This window comes from Rattus norvegicus, chromosome 3, assembly GCF_021556685.1.
Source record: "Rattus norvegicus strain SHRSP/BbbUtx chromosome 3, alternate assembly SHRSP_T2T, whole genome shotgun sequence".
In the NCBI taxonomy this organism is placed as follows: Eukaryota; Metazoa; Chordata; class Mammalia; order Rodentia; family Muridae; genus Rattus; species Rattus norvegicus.
The window spans coordinates 43,690,665-43,710,116 of NC_141536.1; the positions used below are offsets into that span (position 1 = coordinate 43,690,665).

Genomic DNA, 19,452 nt, shown 5'->3' on the forward strand with positions numbered 1-19,452 from the left:
TGACATTTAATGTGTATGTTAACATTTTCTATACCTAAATAGAAACAGTCAAAATATATAATTTTAATTCTCAGAAGGGTTATTAAAAATGTAAAAATTGCGCATAGTTAAAGTATATAATTCTTTCAAAAGATATTTTGGAGGTCAACCAAATCATTTAAATAACCTTATTTAAAATATTTATTTAAAATAAATTTCACTTAACAAAACTTGCTAGAGCATGGTACTAAGTAGAAGAAATGAGTCTGAACGAGCTATGTCTATTACTTTGAAATATCAGCATCCAACCTTGAGCACTGTACCAAAAACTGAAGACATCTGCGGTGCAATGATCCTGCCCAGATGTTTGGATGCTGTTCATAAGTATGCAAAGAAAATACAACAAGGTGCAGCACAGGCTTACAAAGAATGTCTGTATGTCTTTTCTCTTAGGCTAGGCTAAGTCAAGTTCATCCTTCAATAGTAATTTAGATTGCCATCTCCTGGGTGAAGTCCTGAGTCTTCATCCCGACCTGACCTGGTTCACCAGGAAAACATCTATTATCTCATGGCTGATGGTAACATCATCCTCTGGTCATCCTTTCTCCCTCACATCTTTACAGTTTTACCTTTCAAAGCATCCAGAGTTTAAATTCTACCAAGTCACTCCCTGTTAGATTTCTATAAGAACCCTTTAAACAATGTTTCATGAATACAGTCTATTCTCAACTTAGCCAAGGGAATGATCCTTTAAAAATACAAATCAGATCTAGGCAAAAGCCTGAGTTCCACTAATCCCACTAATTCATGTGAAAGGTCTCACATGAGACTCTCCTTATTTCTGAAATACCCAATACTAGTTCCTACTCTTCCCTCCAATCACAACGGCCTCCATTTAGTTCCAGGTCCTAACTGGCACGCTTTCTGCCTGGAAGGTTCTCCCAAAAGGAATGCACATCGATTACTTTGGTCACTGCCCAATCACCACCTTGGTTGTGTCCTTCCTAAGACCATAACAGCTACAAAAATGATCTTGCTCCATTTTCTTTAGCCCCCCCCCCTTTTCTTTCTTTGTAACATTTACTGTCTAACATGCTATGTATTTTACTAACTATGCTTTATAGTTTAGCTCCATCTGAACTATATGTTACACAGGTAAGCCTTTGGGATGTTTATATACTGTTACTTCCCAGGTATCTAGAAGAGTCCAGACTACAAGCAAATTCAATGTACAAATGAAGTAGGCTGGGACTGCTCAGAGGTAGAGTATCTGCCTAACACTCTCTAAGGCTCTATCAGAATGTCAATCACAACAATATTTTGGCTATCACCTTGTACAGCCTTTAGCATTGTTTACCTGCACTGTATCAAGTATCACTGTACTATAACAGCCAGCTAATTTTTTTGTTTCTTCAATTAAACTGTAAATTTTAGAGACAAGGATTTTGCTTGGCTTCCTACTGTAGGTAATAGGTAATTATACTTCTTACAGTGCCTGATACCTTGGAGGTACCATATAATATTTGATAAATTAATCCATATAAACCAAAAGTGTGAGCACCTTTATGATATAAAGTATCTTAAAGTGTGACTCTGAGTTCTGCTACTGTTTCTCGCCTGACTCTGACACTGGCAAAAAGACCTTCGTCCCATTGTTTAGATTCTCTCCAGTGTGGAAATGGGAGCACTGATACTGTGCCTAACGTGATTATCATGAACAGAAGATGACAAATTAGCTCACTGGCTTCTACGCAACAATAAATGGCATCTATTACCTATCATTACAAAATGGAACAGAGGTTTTGCTGTAAATTTTATCTTGATAACTTGACATAAAACATAATATTTAGAATCTTCTTGAAACACAACAACATTAAAAACTAAGGAATCAAAACGAACTCAGCGCGGATTATGAAAAGAAAGTACTTTCCTTCTCAACGGGAGCCAGCTTATCTATATTCCCTTAGAATACTTTTAAATGTTTTTTACTTTAGATTATATAGCCTTCAGAATTTGAAAATTAATTTTTAATAATTTAAAAATGTTCTCTTTACATAAACAAAATACCTACTACTGGAGCTTAAATGTCAAAGACGATCATACTTAAGTAACTTACACTTACCAGTGTATAATTTATACTCATTCTTCTCTATTCTTTGAAGAAACTCATATTTAGAAAAGTCAGATGCATGCTTATGACTCCTTACTAGTTAACCGTCAGCTTTCTGCTTATGTTAGTCATGGGTCCAAGAATACCCATAATTCTTGGGTAATGAAGGTTTGAGAAAAACAGAGTTCTGTTAAAATTAGATAATCATTTTCATTGTAAAGTCATAAATTTTCTGCTTTTTATATACTAATAATATAATAATAAAACATTCTCTATTTTATAAAGCACTTGTAAAACATGTTTCCTTTACATTTTATATTATAATAAATAAACACATTTTACTTAAGCACCTAGGTAGGAGACAAGGAAGCAAGGCCAGCAGTTTAAATGACTGTCCCAAGGCCACAGATGGGGTGGCCACCAGCTCCGGGATTAAAGCTAAGTGGGTATTTATTCCTTCTTAGGTTTTGAGTACTTAACGTTCATTTTTATATCACAGAGCCCTTGTAATTAATGTAAGAAAACAATTTAATATAGTAAAACAACCATCAATACATTGTGACAGCATGTACACAGAAATTCTTATAGGAAAGATAAATTAGAACTAATCCACCACAGGGTCTGAAAACGATCTGATTTACATGTCATTTCAGGATTTACTTGGAGCACCATGCAAGTGGAGCACTGCAATTTATCATGCCAATGTTGTTAAGCTTGTTTCTTTAACCAAAACCTACAGTTAGGTCCTGGGATAGATTCAAAATACAAAACAGAAATACTAACAAATTTTTTTAAATCCTCCAAACTTAAAACAGTAGTTTCTACTCTAAATGTAAGTAAGTTCAGGAAATACTTCTAAGACACTCATCAATGAAAACAGAGATACACAATAAAGAAACGGCAACCGTTCTCGTTAGCAGCAGAAAGACATTCAGCACAACACTCGGGCGGGCGCAGCTTACTGTGGAGAGCCTTTAATCAGGAAGTAGCCATTATCCTTTCGATTCAGAGCAGAGACAGCACTGCACAGCAAGCCACGGTATTTTCAGTTGAAAGACTTGAAAGAATACTTACTATTGTATCCTAGCTCTGCTGACCCCAGAGGTCACAATATGTCTTTTATCAAGCGCTATAATGAAAACACAAGCCAAGTAAGCATTTACAATGCTCTGTTTGTTGAAACACCTAAAACCTACCTAGCACAACCTCTCCCTCACAAAACATGGCTGTCTTATTCAGAGATTAGCAATTATTGTAATGAGATACTGTCGGAGAGGGTCAAATAGTACTTCCTGCAGTTTACACATCTTGATTTCCTGGTAAACAAACGGAGAGGCAGGTGGAGCACTTAGCGCGCCGGTAACCGAGAGAGCTCACGTGACCACACCGAGCCAGGTAAGGGGGCAGGCTAAGGTTCCTTCTTAATTTTGCTAAGGTTAAAACCTACAATAAAGTAAAGAATCCTCTTCCTTCCTCTTGAAAGAAGGGTTCATTTCTGACACACATGAACTCATCTTACAATAAAGAACGCTCACAAGCCTTAATCAGGTTTCAAAATTTGGTTTTGGCAACAAATTGTAAACTAACAAGGTTTTTTAAAAATGAACAATAATAAATAACTTCATGAACCTGCTAAAGAATGATCTTTAAATTTAAACTGCTTAAAGAAAGTAGTTACAAGAAATCTGAGTTAGAATAAGATTAAAATTAATTTTTTAGTCAAATTACAATTCAATTTTATTAGACTACTATAAATACACAGCATTCTTTGAAAAATATCATATGTACCAAAAAGTCTGCATAAGATAGTGACTGCCTACATTTTAAACTTGTTCAAGAATAAAATTTATTCACCTGAGCATAAAAAAATACTGTTATTTTGAAAACTATATTTCTTTGTCCTTAGTTTTTTCCACCCAGTTTCCCTTTTCCCCTTTTCTCTGAAATTCATAAAAATGACTTAAATTATCACTACAAAATCCAAAATCTTTAGCTTCATCAAAATGAAAAAGAAATTACTACTTTCAAAGTGCCTAGGTGATTTTCTAAAATCTGTAAAGTTTATTCTTAAAAATCTTATATGTATTAAATATATTTTTGCACTCATACTATTCAACAATTTTACTGCAAAGAGTGGTGAAAGACCATTTTACAACAATATAAGCCTATTAAGCACTAAAATCATGTGGATTAAGCTTATATTAACTCACTTTAAAACAAAAAACAGTAAACAACAAAATCAGGGAGGAGAAGGAAGAAGAGAAGAAGAAGAAGAGGAGGAGAAGAAGAAGAGGAGGAGGAGGAAGAAGAGGAAAGAAGAAGCTCAAATCACCAGAGGAGAGAACTCTGGACCAGATTAACAGGTTCTCAGAGCTCTGTGTTATTTCTATGAGGTATTGAATCGCTGTAATGCTTTTTAACTATAATGAAACTGAATTTTCAGAACACCACTACTAAGAGTTCCAGCTTAAGTTCGTGGTCAAATTCAGTAAGGTAAATATCCTATTTTCATGTAGCATGCAAATCATCAGAGAAAACTGTGAATGGAATTCCCACCACACAGGCAGCTTTGGCTGTGTATTCCTATGTCAACACAAAACTATTATTTCAACTATTTCAAAAGTCCATCACTGCGTTAGGTCCCAAACACTTCACATGTAGACAAAGAAAACGATCAAGAGAAAATATTTGTGATACTTGGTTCATTCGAAGTGGCTTTTCAGCAAGTCAGTGAGTAAAGGTTTGCTGCTACCACAGAGGTCAGGAGTCTGACCCCCAGGAGGACAAACAAGGTGAAGGAGAGAACTAAATTACGTGCGTGCGTGCATGTGCGCGCGCGCGCAGACACGCTCGCGCGCGCGCACACACACACACACACACACACACACACACACACACGAGGTTTTAAAGGTCAGGCAAAGGGACAGGTGATATGTGGTACAGGGTGCCTTTAACACAGCTAACTGTAATAAGGGCTGTTTGTAAAGACTAAGGCCTCAGAAAGATCCCACTCCCTGACAAGTCTAAGAAACTAGAGGTGTGAAGGGGCCAGTGGGATGCCGAGGGAGAAGGGTTCACACCCAACCAAAGGCCTCAGTCTGATCCCTGACACAGGAAAACAAATTCCTCAAGTTTTTCCTCTCACAGTAGCACACACACGTTCACTCCTACATCACAAAGACATACATCACACATACCATATATACATATCATGCACACATCACACACACAAATAAGATAAAAATTCTTCTGTAACAAACATTACTTATATTCTGTCTTACACCAAAAGAACTTGAAGTGACTTACAGGTGGTAGGAAAAGTGTCTATTAAATGTAAATCCATATGAACAAAGGGAAAAGTCCAGCTATGGAGGCACGTGTCTGCAATCCTACCATTCAGGAAGATACAGGAGGACAATGAGGGGAGGCCCACCTGGCTCACTTAGACACGGTCTCAAAGCAAGAACAGTACGAGGTAAAGCTGAGCACAGAGGCGCTGTGCTTAGGTTCATAATGAATAATACAAGGCTCATCGCTCTGAACTCAGCCTGCAGGGGAAGTAGTCAGACAATTTCCAAAGTCCTCCACTCATCCACAAGATGCCACTTCACAAACAAACCCAAAGTTTTGCCATAATTAACACGAATTTCTTTGATGTTTCTCAGCATATTTACAGAAATTAGAACAATGACTTGGTTGTGCCCATGGCCTTTGCCATTTCCTCAGCCCAAGCTACAGTCATCCACAATAAAAGATGGAGACCTTAATAATGAGTCATGTAGCCAAGAATTGTATTGTCTCTAATCTGAATCCTCATATATCCTCGTTAATTTCAATTCATATTCCAATTCAGTCTCTTCTAAATTCAGGTTTTCCTGCATGTTGAGTCGATTAGGCATTCAAGGAAAGGTATGATTTCTGAAAGGTAGGGAGTTTTAGGATGTAACCCAGACACTTCACAGGAGACTCAAGCTCCTCTCACTGGACCTTTCATAGGCTTGCTCCTTGGTCTGCTGTGAGCGAGTTCATGATGACTTTTACTCCTAACTCTGGGAGAGAAACCCACTCCACACTGAGCTTGATCAACATATATCGACATTTGCATATGTGGAGCCCCTGTTACTCCAGGAGAAAGACGACAAAGGATAAAAAAAACTCCCTATGCCCGACTATATTATTAAAAAAAGAAAAGAAAACCCTCAAACATTGCCTGTAATGTGTCAATTGATATGACCTGGATTAAATACAACTGAAATTTAACAATGCTTCAGTGGTTTTCATGTGCCGTAAATGGGTAACGGCAAATCCAACAGAGGCACTGCAGTGGGTCTTTTTCTCCCCTGCAAAGATGTTAACATCACAACCTGTGACTCCCAGATTATTCTCGTTTCTCAGCTTCTCTCCATTCACCATCACCTCTCATTTCCTCAAACCCAGGGTGACTCTCTCTTGCAGTCTTGTTAATTGGGCCTACAACCTTTCCCTCACTAAACCTTGAAAATTTTTCATTTACATTGCTCATAATGAATGAAACAATATACAGCAAATTCAGCACAAATTAGCTTGATATGAACATATACAGATCCTGTTTCCTTAATATAGCCAAGATATTGTTAGGATTGCAGAAAGTGGACAAAAGGTCAGGTAATATCACATATGTTCTTGCATGCCATAAATCTAATCTTTATTTACACAGAGCCGAGTTCTCATGTGGGGTCCATTTTCGAGAACACTAGCCCAAGCCAACAGACTTTATAAAGTGCTGTCAAGATACCAAATGACTACACTGACCACAGTGTCCCCTAAATTCAGCCATGCCTGTACTCACTGGCTGAAGCCACTCAGCCTGTCTGACGGCTATTCAGTGCTCACCTCAAACAAAAGAGCCTCTGAAACAGTTTATCTCAGCTGGAGTTATTTCTAGATACAAATTTTGCTACTGCAAAAAGCAGCAGCTTTCAAATTTTGCTTAGCATATTTTGTGATTTAAAAAAAATCCCAATATTTAAAAATGTTAGAAAACATTTGCTTTCATAGCTAATAAAATTATTAGTGCAATCAATTGAGTTTATATGCCATTCACTTAAAATTTATGTGATAATTAATATGTTTACATTATTTACCATCTTATAATTGTGCACAAAGGACAGAAATAGAAAATATTCATAACACAAATGTAAAGGCCTTTTAAAAACAAACTTAGCAACAATAGAATCTGATTTTCCTGCTGTTCCTTAAAAGCATGGTGAAGTAAACCAAAGACAGACAAGACTCGGTAACTGCAGCCTAGGAGGGGCACGCAGGACCGTGAGGACAAGATCCTTCTGCTGCAGAAGAACAGCCATTGCATGACAATGACATCTGCTAATGAAAGCAACCATCAGCCTGAAGCACTGCTAAGTCTCCCGGGAGCCACTGCCTTTTGCATCATTTGTCCCTCCTCTGGCCTTTCGCCCCTGACCTGTTGGGTGTTTCTGTCCTTTAGATTGAAGAACTTACTGCTGGGACAGGAGCACCCAGACTCTGGTGACATACAGCACGGATCCTTAATCCCCCGCATCCATTTTTAATGCACACTCTAACTGCACTGCTTTATCAGCACTGTTGTACCCTCCAAAAGACGATCAATGGCAGCACGGAGGAGACAGAGCAGGGCTACTTCTGGAGAGGAGGGTAGATCTGCCCTGGAAATCTTATCAACATTCACTGTGAATTCCAAATGCACACTGTCGTTGCAGTGTGAGCAATGATTACAAATTAAAACAGAATTAAGTGCACAGTAAATGACTTTTAATAAATCCTTTGGAACTTTCTACGACTGACAATTACTAAACACAATAATACAGAGCTGTATATTAACTACCAAACATGAAAATTATTGTTTTTAAATAATAATCATGCTTCTCCCAAAACATTTCACTTTGGGGTTTACTTATGTTCATTACTAATTCCCATTTCTCAAAAACAAGTAATTCTGAACATCTTCCAAAGGTTGATGACTTTGCTATGAGAGTATTCGGTTTTATTAATCGTGAAGTATGAATGCCAATCAATTTATACCCTTTTAGAGCACAAGCTTTTTAAAGCCCAGAGCTATCCATCCCCTTGACTGTCCCAGCAGCTGTATAGAGTCCCTAGTGCCGAAGACTACCTCAAAGTCTCTCTAGTGTGGCTTCCCCTTACTCACAATGCCTTTCAGTGGAGGGAAAGGCAGTGCCAGCAGCCAGAGTTAAATGGAACTGTTTGCATTTTAATATCACATTAATGTCAGAGGGTGTGGTCCAGGCCTTTAATCCCAGCACCCAGGTGGGAAGAGCAGGCAGATCTCTGAAGCCAACCTGATCTACAGAGCGAGTTCCAGGATAGCCATGGCTACACAGAGAGACCTTGTCTCAAACAACACAACAACAACAACACAACAACAACAAAAACCACATAAATGTCTAAATTATGAGGCTACCAAAAACTAAGAGTATTATGAATTCTAGTTCTACCATAAAAAATAATGAAAAAAATTAGATATTACTTATTAAGCTCAGCTTTCTGTCTGTCTCACAGATGCTAAAACCTGGGAGCAGCAGGGTCACTCTGCAGTACAGCACATTTGAACTCAGTTCAATGCACAGTGTTCAAACAAAGTAATACTGATCATGTGATAATCCCAAAGGACGAATGCACACACACACACACACACACACACACACACACACACACACACACACACATGCAACAACACACACCTCGGGTTTTAAGCAGGACAAGCTGGAAGAGGAATGAGTTTCTTTTTTTTTTTTTTAATTTATTTATTATGTATACATTATTTTGCCGGCATGTATACCTACATGCCAGAAGAGGGCATCAGATCCCAGTATAGGTGTTTGTGAGCCACCATGTGGCTGCTGGGAATGGAACTTGGGACCTCTGGAAGAACAGTCAGTGCTCTTAACCACTGAGCCATCCCTCCATCACAGAAATGAATTTAGCAAGAACTAAACAAGTGCCCACCATTCAGAGCCAGAAATCCTCTTGACACAAATAGTGTAAGTTAGTGAAATACATCTAGAAAGATATTTGACTAAACCACTTGAAACCTGTAACATGGTAACCCCACTTACACATACTTCAGCAAGGAAAGTTCTGAAATGTGGACTTAAAGAACCATATGTAAGAAATGAAATTGCTAGCTGAAGGCAGAGTGGAAAGGCTGGAAATATTGTGAATGAATAAATCAAAAGTATTACAACATGTTTTCATCATGAATTAGCTCTCAGCAGTTAATAAGAATTGAGATTGATATTCTTTTATGGCAAGCCAACTTTAGGGATGTCAGGGTTAGAATGACTTGCACTTCTGCTCATCCTCTTATTTAGGACAAGGTTCATCTCAGCTGACAATAAAAACAAACCCTCAAGAGGGAAACAGTGAATGTGTTACGTGTATCAGTGACGAAAATCTCTGGAGGAGGCAGAAGGCTATACAAATGATAAATTATGAAAAAACTCTTGAAGAAGGAAGTGAAATACTTCTTGTTCTCAGATGTGAACAGAAAGAAGGAAGTTCCGATGCAGTCCTGCCAGGTAGGCTTGGAACAACAGCTAAGACAACTAAGCAACTCTGAGGGTGGAACAGGAAACATTCTGTCTTCAAGGGCTTCCAGGACGACAGAGATAGCATGGCCAGACTGGGCAATTTAACTTAGTGAGACTTACTAAATAAAAAGTTAGACAAGGCAGGCTGTTTACTTAGCTCTTTTGAGGCCCTGGGTTCAAGTCAGAGGACAGCAAATTTTAAAAGCATTTTCTTTTTAATATAACCATGTTTACAAGAAAATGTCAAGGTGATACAATGATGACCCACATATCAGTCAGTGTACCTTACCTTGTATACGCAGATTGTGAGACAAAACCAAAAAGGCAGTTACGGATGTGTTTTCAACTGTAACCAACACTACCGGAAATGCCACTCACGGCACTCTTTAAAGTCACACTCAATCAAGCCCTTTCCTCTGCCACCTCTAACCCCAATAACCACAATTGTTTTCTGGCTTATATACAGCTATATATAGTATTGCTCTTTTGATACGGAGCAGAAATGGATTTATAACCCTGCCCCCTTTCCTGGTTTTTTGAGACAGGACTTCTTTGTGCAGCCCTGGCTGTCCTGAAATTCCCTCTATAGACCAGGATGTCCCTGTACTCAGAGATCCACCTGCCTCTGCCCTGAGTGCTGAGATGAAAACATGCACCACCAACTCTCGATTTACAATAGCCTTTCAAGGCTGGAGTATTTCCTTTTGTCAAATACACTTGACAAGGATCTACATAGTCATATGCATCAATTCTTACTGGCTGTTTATTGTTAGTATTTCACAGTAGGGATATACCATATTATGTTATTCCTGTGTTACAAACCCTTTAGGGTGTTTCTGTTTGGATGTGTTATAAAGTTACTGAGGACATGTTCAGGTTCCTTTGTGTACATATGCTTTTGTATTTTGTGGGCTTAATGCCCAAAAATGTGACTGCTAGGTGTATGTGTGTGTGTGTGAGAGAGAGAGAGACAGACAGAAACAGAGAGACAGAGGAACTGCCCAATCTGTTTTTCAGAAAAGTTGTATCACTTAACTTTCCTCCCAGTAAAGCATTTAGAATCCAGTCTCTCAACATTCTTGTCAGGATGTGGTATTGTCACGAAAATCAAACATTTTATTTGCCTGTGTGCTGTACATATGCAGTGCATGTGCATGTGTGTACACTGTAGTGGTATGCAAAGAGGCCAGAGGAGGATGTCTGGAGTCTTCCTATATCCCCTAGTCTTCCACAACTGTATCCAATACTGGGGTTCTAGGCTTTAGACATGAGTTTGAAGAATTTAAGCTAAGGTCCTCAGGCTTGCACAGCAAATGCTCTTATACCCTGAGCCATCTTCCCAAACCCTAATTTTTACTTCAACTGTTCTCATTAATGAGGAATGAAATGTCACTTTGGGCTTTTCCTACTGCCCAGGGAAATGAATCATTTCTTTGTAATCTCAAAATATATCTACAAAGTAAAACAGTATTCTATGTCTTTTCTCCAATTTAATCAAACAGTTAACATTCTCACTATTGATTTGTGTCCTTTTATAGTCTAGATATCCTCATAGCATCCTTTTATCATCTTTTAAAACAAATTCCTATTATATTTTGACTCGCTGAGTCAGTTTGCTGCCGTCATCTGGATGCTACAGCATCACAGGCTGGGTACGGGGAGCCTGCCAGTGGCCATACTCCCAAAGAAAACACTCTTCTTTCAGCAGTAGCTACCGAGCAACTGTCAACAACCCCCATCTAGGAGCAGGGACTTGGGAGCCCCTCCCCACTCCATGTTGGGACTTTTATTATCGTGATAGGATATTTTGCAAAGTACATGTCTTTAACTTTGATGATACCCCATTTACTGAGTGTTTCCCTATAGAGGTAACATATTTGTGTGTGTGTATCATTAATGAGAATTCATACCCAAGTTTGGGCTTCTTAATTTTCCAGTTTTCCTTTTAAAACTTCAGTTACACATCTTTTAAACATTTTTCCCCTGAGGCTTTTAAAAAATGGTCTATTTGTTTCTCTGTTCTGTGCACTGGTGTTCTGCCTACTTGTATGTACGTCTATGCGAGAGAATCAAATCCTAGCATTACACTGCCATGTGCATGATCCCCTGGAAGACTAGTCACCGCCTCAACAGCTGAGCCATCCTTCCAGCTCTGTACATTTTAATCTGTAGTCCAAACAGTTTTATGAGTAAAGAAACAGAACCTAATAGGTCTTTCCATCAGAATGCATTCCACTACTGACCAAATCTCAAATCTACAGTATCTGCTTATGGGATCAGACATTTGACACAATATAAAGAGGAGGATCTGTTTGTTCAAGGCCAGCCTGGTCTAGAACAGCCAAGGCTATTATTATTACACAGAGGAACCATGTCTGGAAAAAAAAATCAAAAAATTAGGGTGTGTCACACAACACTGAATTTAGAAAAACCGCATGTGCATGACCTGCTTTAAAAGAGTTAAATGATTTAAATGCAGGGAACAGTAAGTACAAGAGCTGAGCTGAGGCAGACCTTCAGATAAAAGGAACAGTTTATGAATGATTTCATGAGCATCTACAGTGTCTGCAAGTCAGTGCAGGATTTCAGGTAGGCGAGTGACCTAGTTAGATCTGTGGTATCAATTAAATCATCACTGAGGGATGATGAACAGGACTTGGCAAGAGGCATCAGCTCACTGCCACAGGCAGAACGAGACATCATGCCAATTCTCCAAGAACACTTAGGCATTCGGCTGAGTGTGGGAACTCAGGTCCGGAACCTCAGCACTTGAGAGATTGAGGCAGGAAGCTTGCAAAGGCAGTCTGGACTACAGAACAAGACTCAACGGCCAAGGGAAAGCAAAGCCCCTGTACAAGGCCAAGTTTTGGGAAATATCGTACTAACCTGTAGTTAGCCTCTAGTACTGCCTAGCAGGCATCTACCACAGCATGTACAATGCATTTTTAGAAGCTATCCTTAGAAGAGTCAAATATGTTGTAAATTCTCAAACACATTAGTAGCTTAAAAGATGCCCAGGGAGAGCTGCTACATGAAACAAAGCCTCGTTTACAATTCTGCTTTTCATTTTCTCTCCCTCTACCGCTCTTGTCTTCCTTCCTGGCTCCCTCCCTCTAGTCCTTCTTTGCTTTAGACAGGATCATAGCCTCGAACGCACAATCTTCTGATCAGAGCATTCCAAACTTCCATTACCAGAACATGGCGTATGTCTGGCCTAATGTGAAACCCCACCTTAAAAACAAAACAACAAAAAGACCCAAATAATATAAAACCTCTCTGACTCCCTTTTTACTTTCTCTGGACACTCACAGAATTCCATCCGTATGGGTTCAGTGGTCCTCCTTGGAACTCACCAAACATTGGCCTTTGGGGCTGCGTCCTCGGCAGCTCAACCACTGTCAGGTTAGAAAAGCCTTTGATGACTGCTCTGTAACTAGCACCCTGCACTTCTGTTGGGAGACATTGCAGGTAGAAGGTGGGTCCCAGTATTTTCAATTGTTAAAAGAGAGCTAAGTGCTAGCAGGATTTAAGTATTGTCATTTCTATGACCCATAACCGGTTTTCTGTATGTAAATGATAAAGAGAAAGTTGCCACCATAAAAGTCAAACAGCAATCGTTGCCCAAGAGCAACTCTAAGAGACCTCAGAAGTTGTCTTGCTGCTGACTGGTTCAGACTAGAATTGTCTGACTAGTTGTGGGTTAACAAACAGCTGATGGCCCGGGCCTGGCCAGGAAGTATGGAGGCAGGACTTCCTGGCAGATGCAGAGGGAAACAGAAGGAAGCCTATGAAACTGAATCCTGTAGTAAGAACAATGTGGAGAGATGGGAAGTCGGATGCGTCAAGATACCTTAGCTAGCTGAGAGACTGCCCCCAGCAAAAGGCCAGCAGAGTTAAAAGAACTCTCCAGGTCTTAATTAAACCTTACAAGGCTCCTCAAAAGCCCTGCAACATGCTTACGGCCCTGAATTCACTTTATTTCTCTTCACAGTGCTGTCACCCAGCAAATTAAACCTTATCTTGCCTTCCCCCCCACCCCCGTATAATAACTCACATGAGTCTTTGTGTTGTCCAGTCGTCATTAACTTTACCACTTGCTATAAATAGCAACTTATTAATCAGCTGTTAAGTAACTCAGTAACTATCATTTAACCTGATGACATAACAGGTGAAATTGCTACCGTACATTCACAAGGAGTGGTTGCCTCACTTAGGACAGTCTGGCTCATATTTTCATATCTATATTCTATATAAAATGCATGGACTTTTTTAAAAAGTCTTCAGGATTTTGGAAAGAAAGCTCAAACCTTTCTAATTTTCTCTTATTCAAAACGATTATAGGACTTTTTACTTTATCTTTATAAAATGCACATATCAGATCTTAGTATATTTGATGGTAGAAATTCTCCCTTAACTGTAGACGCTAGATGAGACTTATCAGTCTGAATCTGGAGTTGTAGTACGCACCATACAAAGCAAAAGGCCTTTTTCTTCACTGATATCCATGACTCCCTTCTCTAACTCTAGACACTGCTACGTGCTACAGAAGATTTCAGGTGTGTGGTGTTTCCATTACATCCCTATATTCGTTAGCTATTGAACTATTCTCGATACAGTAATATACGCTCACAAGTACTTACAACTCCACTAAAAATCAAAATAAATCCTCATAGACATGTACAAGAATTTTTCAAAATATATCAGAATACAATCTACAAAATGTATAAGTATTTTAATATCAAGTGCAGTACTTCTAAAACTCTTATCCGTCAACACAATACAGAATAAACACTATTCAATTAGCAATCAGGTTATATCCTGATAAATGCAGTGGAAGGTTAGAATGTCAGCACAGACATACTGTATAGTCTCACTGAAATCAAAAGTTAGCAACACAGTGTAACACAGAGCACTGCTTCTTTAACCTGACTTCACAGCTGACAGGGCTGTGGCTTACTTCCGGCTGGTCTACACCAAGAGTATCTTCCCAGATATTGCTAGCCCAGCAAAAGATCAACATTCAAACGTTAAAGTACAGTGACCGCTGAATGCACAGTGCTTCCACAGCACCATAGAGCGGAAAGGTGTAGGGTGAACTCTGTTTTAGGTGTACAGCTTGTATGAATCCTCCCTCGCTTAGGACACAAGTATTTACTAGGCGATCACAAACCTGGTGCTCATTATTTCACACCCATGTAAAACAACTACAAACTCTTGTTCACTCTGGTGATCATGCTGGAATGCAAGCTGCGATTTTAATAAAAAAAATAGCTGAAGCTGAATAATACATAAGACTCTGCAGTGGCTTTTATTATACAGATATTATGAAGTATGTGCCATCTATGATATTTCTAATTTTACTTAAAATAGAATTTACAAAATCAAAAGTAACTTATAAGTACAACAAATCAAAAATCTATCAATCTGTAAGTCATGAAAAAAAAAAAAAAGAAAGAAAGAACAAAGGCCATGACTGCTCCTAGGTATGGTGGTGAAGGTTTACAATAGAATGAGCCCCCGGCCATGTGAGGAGAAGAGAAAGGGAAGGGCCAGAGACCAAGAGGCCAGGAGGGTAAAAGGTAGGAAAAAAAGGCTAGGGAACAAAATGGCTGGATTATAAAGGGAAGGACAGCTGGGGAAAAGAAGCTGAGCCCCTGGACTGGAGAGTTCTGGAAGGGGGCGGAGTATCCAGCCATACCCTGTAAAGGTAGGGACTGGGAGATGCTGGCAGAACCTGGAGGCCATAGTCACCTCAGTTAGACATTTGTCCTGGTTTGAGACTTAACAGTGAACTGACATGGGTCCTGGATACACTAGCGTGAGTCTTGGGCTCTTCATCTGTAAACTTGGTATGTTGGTCTAGGATTTTCTAGCATACCTTCAAATTAAAATATTCTTTTAGCCCAAAACAAAGACTTTAAAACTGTACTAGGTGCTTTTAATATTGCAAATCAACTGACAAACTCAGGGTTTCTGACCACAAGAAATGCAAATTCCCTTAAAAGCCTACTTCCTTAGAGAACAGATAATAAAACATGTTTATGTTTCTTCATAATGAAACACCTCAATTTGTACTCAAATGTAATGACTACTATTTATCTACTTTTGGGGAATAAAGGCGGAGGACAATTTATTAGAGCCTAGAAAAGTCTCTGAATATGAGAAGGTCACAGCCTGTGTGCGGAGTGGGTAGCAAAGCATCTATGTACTAGAAAGCTGCCATTTTTCTTCCTTGACAAAGACTCCATCTGCCACTGAGCCATTTACAGCCTCCAAGTTAGAATATCAATGATTTCCAACCATTCTGCAAGCCTGCTTTTCACCTTGGCGTCACCTCTGTAATACATCTATGGCAGATGATGAATCTCCTCACACACAGGCATGAAGCCCACGCCCCATCCACACAGAGGTTTTCAGTTGCCCTCTAATGCCCCATTTTCATTCATGCTGGGCTACAAAAGAATTACAAAGTGCACGTACTTCTGGTTGCTTTACTTACATGCGTTAAGTCAGGCATGCTCATAAAATGCTAAAGCCCAAAAGACTCCACAAGGCAGTTTTCAATGCTGGCTTGTGAACCAGAACAACAGGGTGTTGTCAGATTTGCTGCTGGTGAGACTGCTCAGTCATGAAGGCCCTTGCCACCATCAGTGTTACTCCTCTGAACGCACAGGGCAGAAGGAGAAAACCAATCTCTACATGCTGCTCTTCCTCTGACGTCTACACATGGTGTGATGTGCACACACCCACACAAATGCATGCACATCAATACACACAAAATGATAATTATTAATTATGTCATTTAATAAAATCAGATACCCTTCGGAGGGTGGAGCTATGAATCAAGTGCCTTCCTTGCTCATACTATACAAATCCTCCTGCAATAAATCCTTACCACTCAAAACTGTTGATTTTTTAAAATAAAATTGCTCATCTTAAAAATTAACAACATTACCACAATGTTCTGTTAACACAGCAAGCAAGCCAAATCCAAATTAGAATGAAAAAAATTTAATTATATTTTGTTGTTTCCCACTATTTTGTGTTCAATAAAGCTTTAAAAACAGATGGTCACTATCGAGACTATTAAAAATAATTGTGGGGCAGAGCACGTAGCCCAATCGGTAATGTGCTAATCCTGCACACACAGAAGTTCCAGTTTGGATCCACAACACAGTATGAACTGGGTGGAGGTACAAGCCTATAACCCCAAGGGAGACAGAGACAGGAAGATCAGGAGTTCAGGGCACTCAGTTACATAGTAAACTCAAGGTTAGCTTACCCATCCCTTTTAAACAAATATACAATAATATTTATCTTTAAAAATGGACAGACATTTTTATTTAAAATATCACTTTTTATTTCAAGAAAAGGTGTCACTTACACAACCTTGCTGGCTTTGGAGTCACGGGCTTCTTACCCCAGGCTCCTGAGTGCTAACAACTCTATGCAGCCATGCCAGGCTTGAAGGATTACTCTTCCCCGAAAGTAAGTGTTCTCTACAGAACAAAGGGAGAATTACAATCTGCTGACATGCAAACCACTGTGGGGAATACCAAAGAGTTTAAACCAGGCTCTTGGTCTTGAGCAAACAATAAAGTCTGTCATAAAAGAGCACCTGCGCTGGCCAGGCCTTTTACAGGGGGGCATACAGCACAACAGGAAGCATTCTGGAACTGAGTCAGGAGAGTTGCATCTGTTTATTCCTCTGGCCTGAACACTCCAGCACTTTCAAGTCCAGGAAAGCCACCTAACAGAAAGTAACGTGAGTGGAAGAAATGACGTGCACAGCCTTCCTGCTCCAGCACTCCACGATAAGAGAACACCATGTGTCCATACGTCAAACCATACAGAAGTGACTTGATTCCAGATTTCGCAACTCACACTCCCTTTCGGCCAGAACCCAGAAGGAAATAAAATCTGAGTTGGGTATTCCAGGATGTGCAGCATTTGACTACACATAGATGTCGGAAAAGATTTTTCCACGAAAATAAGAACATAAATAAATGTGAGAAAAAGAAATCATGACTTCAAATATGTTAATGTGGCGGTGTGATCTACAATGAGAGAGGAGACATTATCTTGGAAAAAGAAAGTACTAGTGGACAGAGCACTAGATGGCAGTGGTGGGGACAAACAGGAAATAAAAGGCTTAAGCAATACAGGAGCTACATCACTGGTCCTTTTAAGGGTTGGCTGCCTGGGGTCAGGAGAGAAAGGGTAATCCACAGAGATGCCAAGAGTCGGTCCCTTTCTGATGTGGAAACTGGTACTTTTACACCCAGTAGCTATCAAGCCTGAAACTCCTCTCTGTTTTTTGTTTGGTTGGGTTTTGTTTTTTTCCAAGACAGGGTTTCACTGTGTAACCCTGGCTGTCCTGGAACTCACTCTATAGACAGGCTGGTTTCGAACTCAGAGATCAGAAATCCCAAACCTGTCTCAGCCTCAGGAGTGCAGGGATTAAAGGTATGTACCACCACTGACTGGCAGATCTTTCTTAAACCAATATGAGAGAGAAAAATGAGAGGAAGAGAAAGGGAGGGAGGAAGGGGAAGGAAAAAAGGAGGGGAAGTAGGAGAGGGAGAGGGAGCCGGAGGGAGAGAGAGAGAGAGAGAGAGAGAGAGAGAGAGAGAGAGAACACACCAAAAGAAAATCACCTACTATTAAAAAAAATACTAGATACAGAGTAAAGACAGTTATGCCACAGTCTATGCCATAATGCATGTGTGTCACATAATGTCACTCTGAGGCTCTCTTTCTCTCCAAAGTGAGAACACCTGACTTACAATGCATCTTAAGACGTTCAGCTTCCTCTACAGATTTCAAGTTGTGGAAGTGGTCAGTCTTTTAAAGATCTTAATCCTGACAGAGAGACTTTTCTCCAGCGGTTCATGCAGTTACACTAAAGGCCAAGTCAGCCTTTGAAACCCTGCTCTGCTGCTGCTGCCGCCGGCCATGAACACATTCCTTAAGTGCCCTTAATAGGGCACGGGGAAAGCCAGGAGAAATAGTCTTTGTGTTTAAACATAACTTGACTAAGTAGACTTAGAAAGAAGGAGGAGAAGTCATGTAAAATGGTAAAAACTGTCTTTTAAATATGATCAATGCCATGGACACTGTCACTTAAACTCGTCAATAAAAAAAATCAGCAGAGTGCTTCATTTAACAAGGGAGGCCACAGTTAAACTAAAACTGTACTGACACATTACATTATTATTTTATGTGAAGATTCCTCATAATTTCAAGTAAAGACTCTGTATTTGAGGGCTGAAGAGCTGACTCCGTGCTATAGAACACTTGCTCTCACAGAAGACTCGGGTCCACACGGTGAGTGGAAACCAGCTATAAGTCCAGTTCCAGGGGCTCAGACACCCTCCTCTGATCTCAGCAGTTCCAGGCATACACATGGTATGCTGATGTACATGCAAAGCAGAATGCCCACACACATAAAATAAAGACTGTTGCTAAAGCTTTCACATTTGTTCCCATGATATGATATCTATTTCTGGACATAAGTATTAAGCAAGTGAAATGAATCACTTTTATTACAAATGAAGTTAGAACTTAAATACTATTCTGTAATGATTTTTATTCCAAACACATATTTTCAATTTGTGATTTTAATTTTGATAGGAATGTAATTGATTTTAAGAAACATACAAGTAGGGGTTAACTTCAAGTAACTTGCTTTATTTCATTTAAAGAGTATGATGATAAATAACCAAAATCGTATTCCAGGGCTTTTAATTCCTCAGTACTTACTTGCTATTAACA

General features: G+C 39.5%; 1 protein-coding gene across 49 annotated transcripts in view; it reads right to left on the minus strand.

Moving 5' to 3' along the window:
• The window catches only part of Baz2b (bromodomain adjacent to zinc finger domain, 2B), a 242,178-nt gene that overhangs the window by 123,330 nt on the left and 99,396 nt on the right, over positions 1–19,452 (minus strand). The window contains exon 1 of one of the 49 annotated variants that reach the window (XM_087652858.1): positions 3,286–3,326. Within the exon in view, the coding sequence (XP_087508984.1) occupies positions 3,286–3,313 (28 nt within the window). The 5' untranslated portion in view covers positions 3,314–3,326. 49 annotated transcript variants of the gene reach the window in all.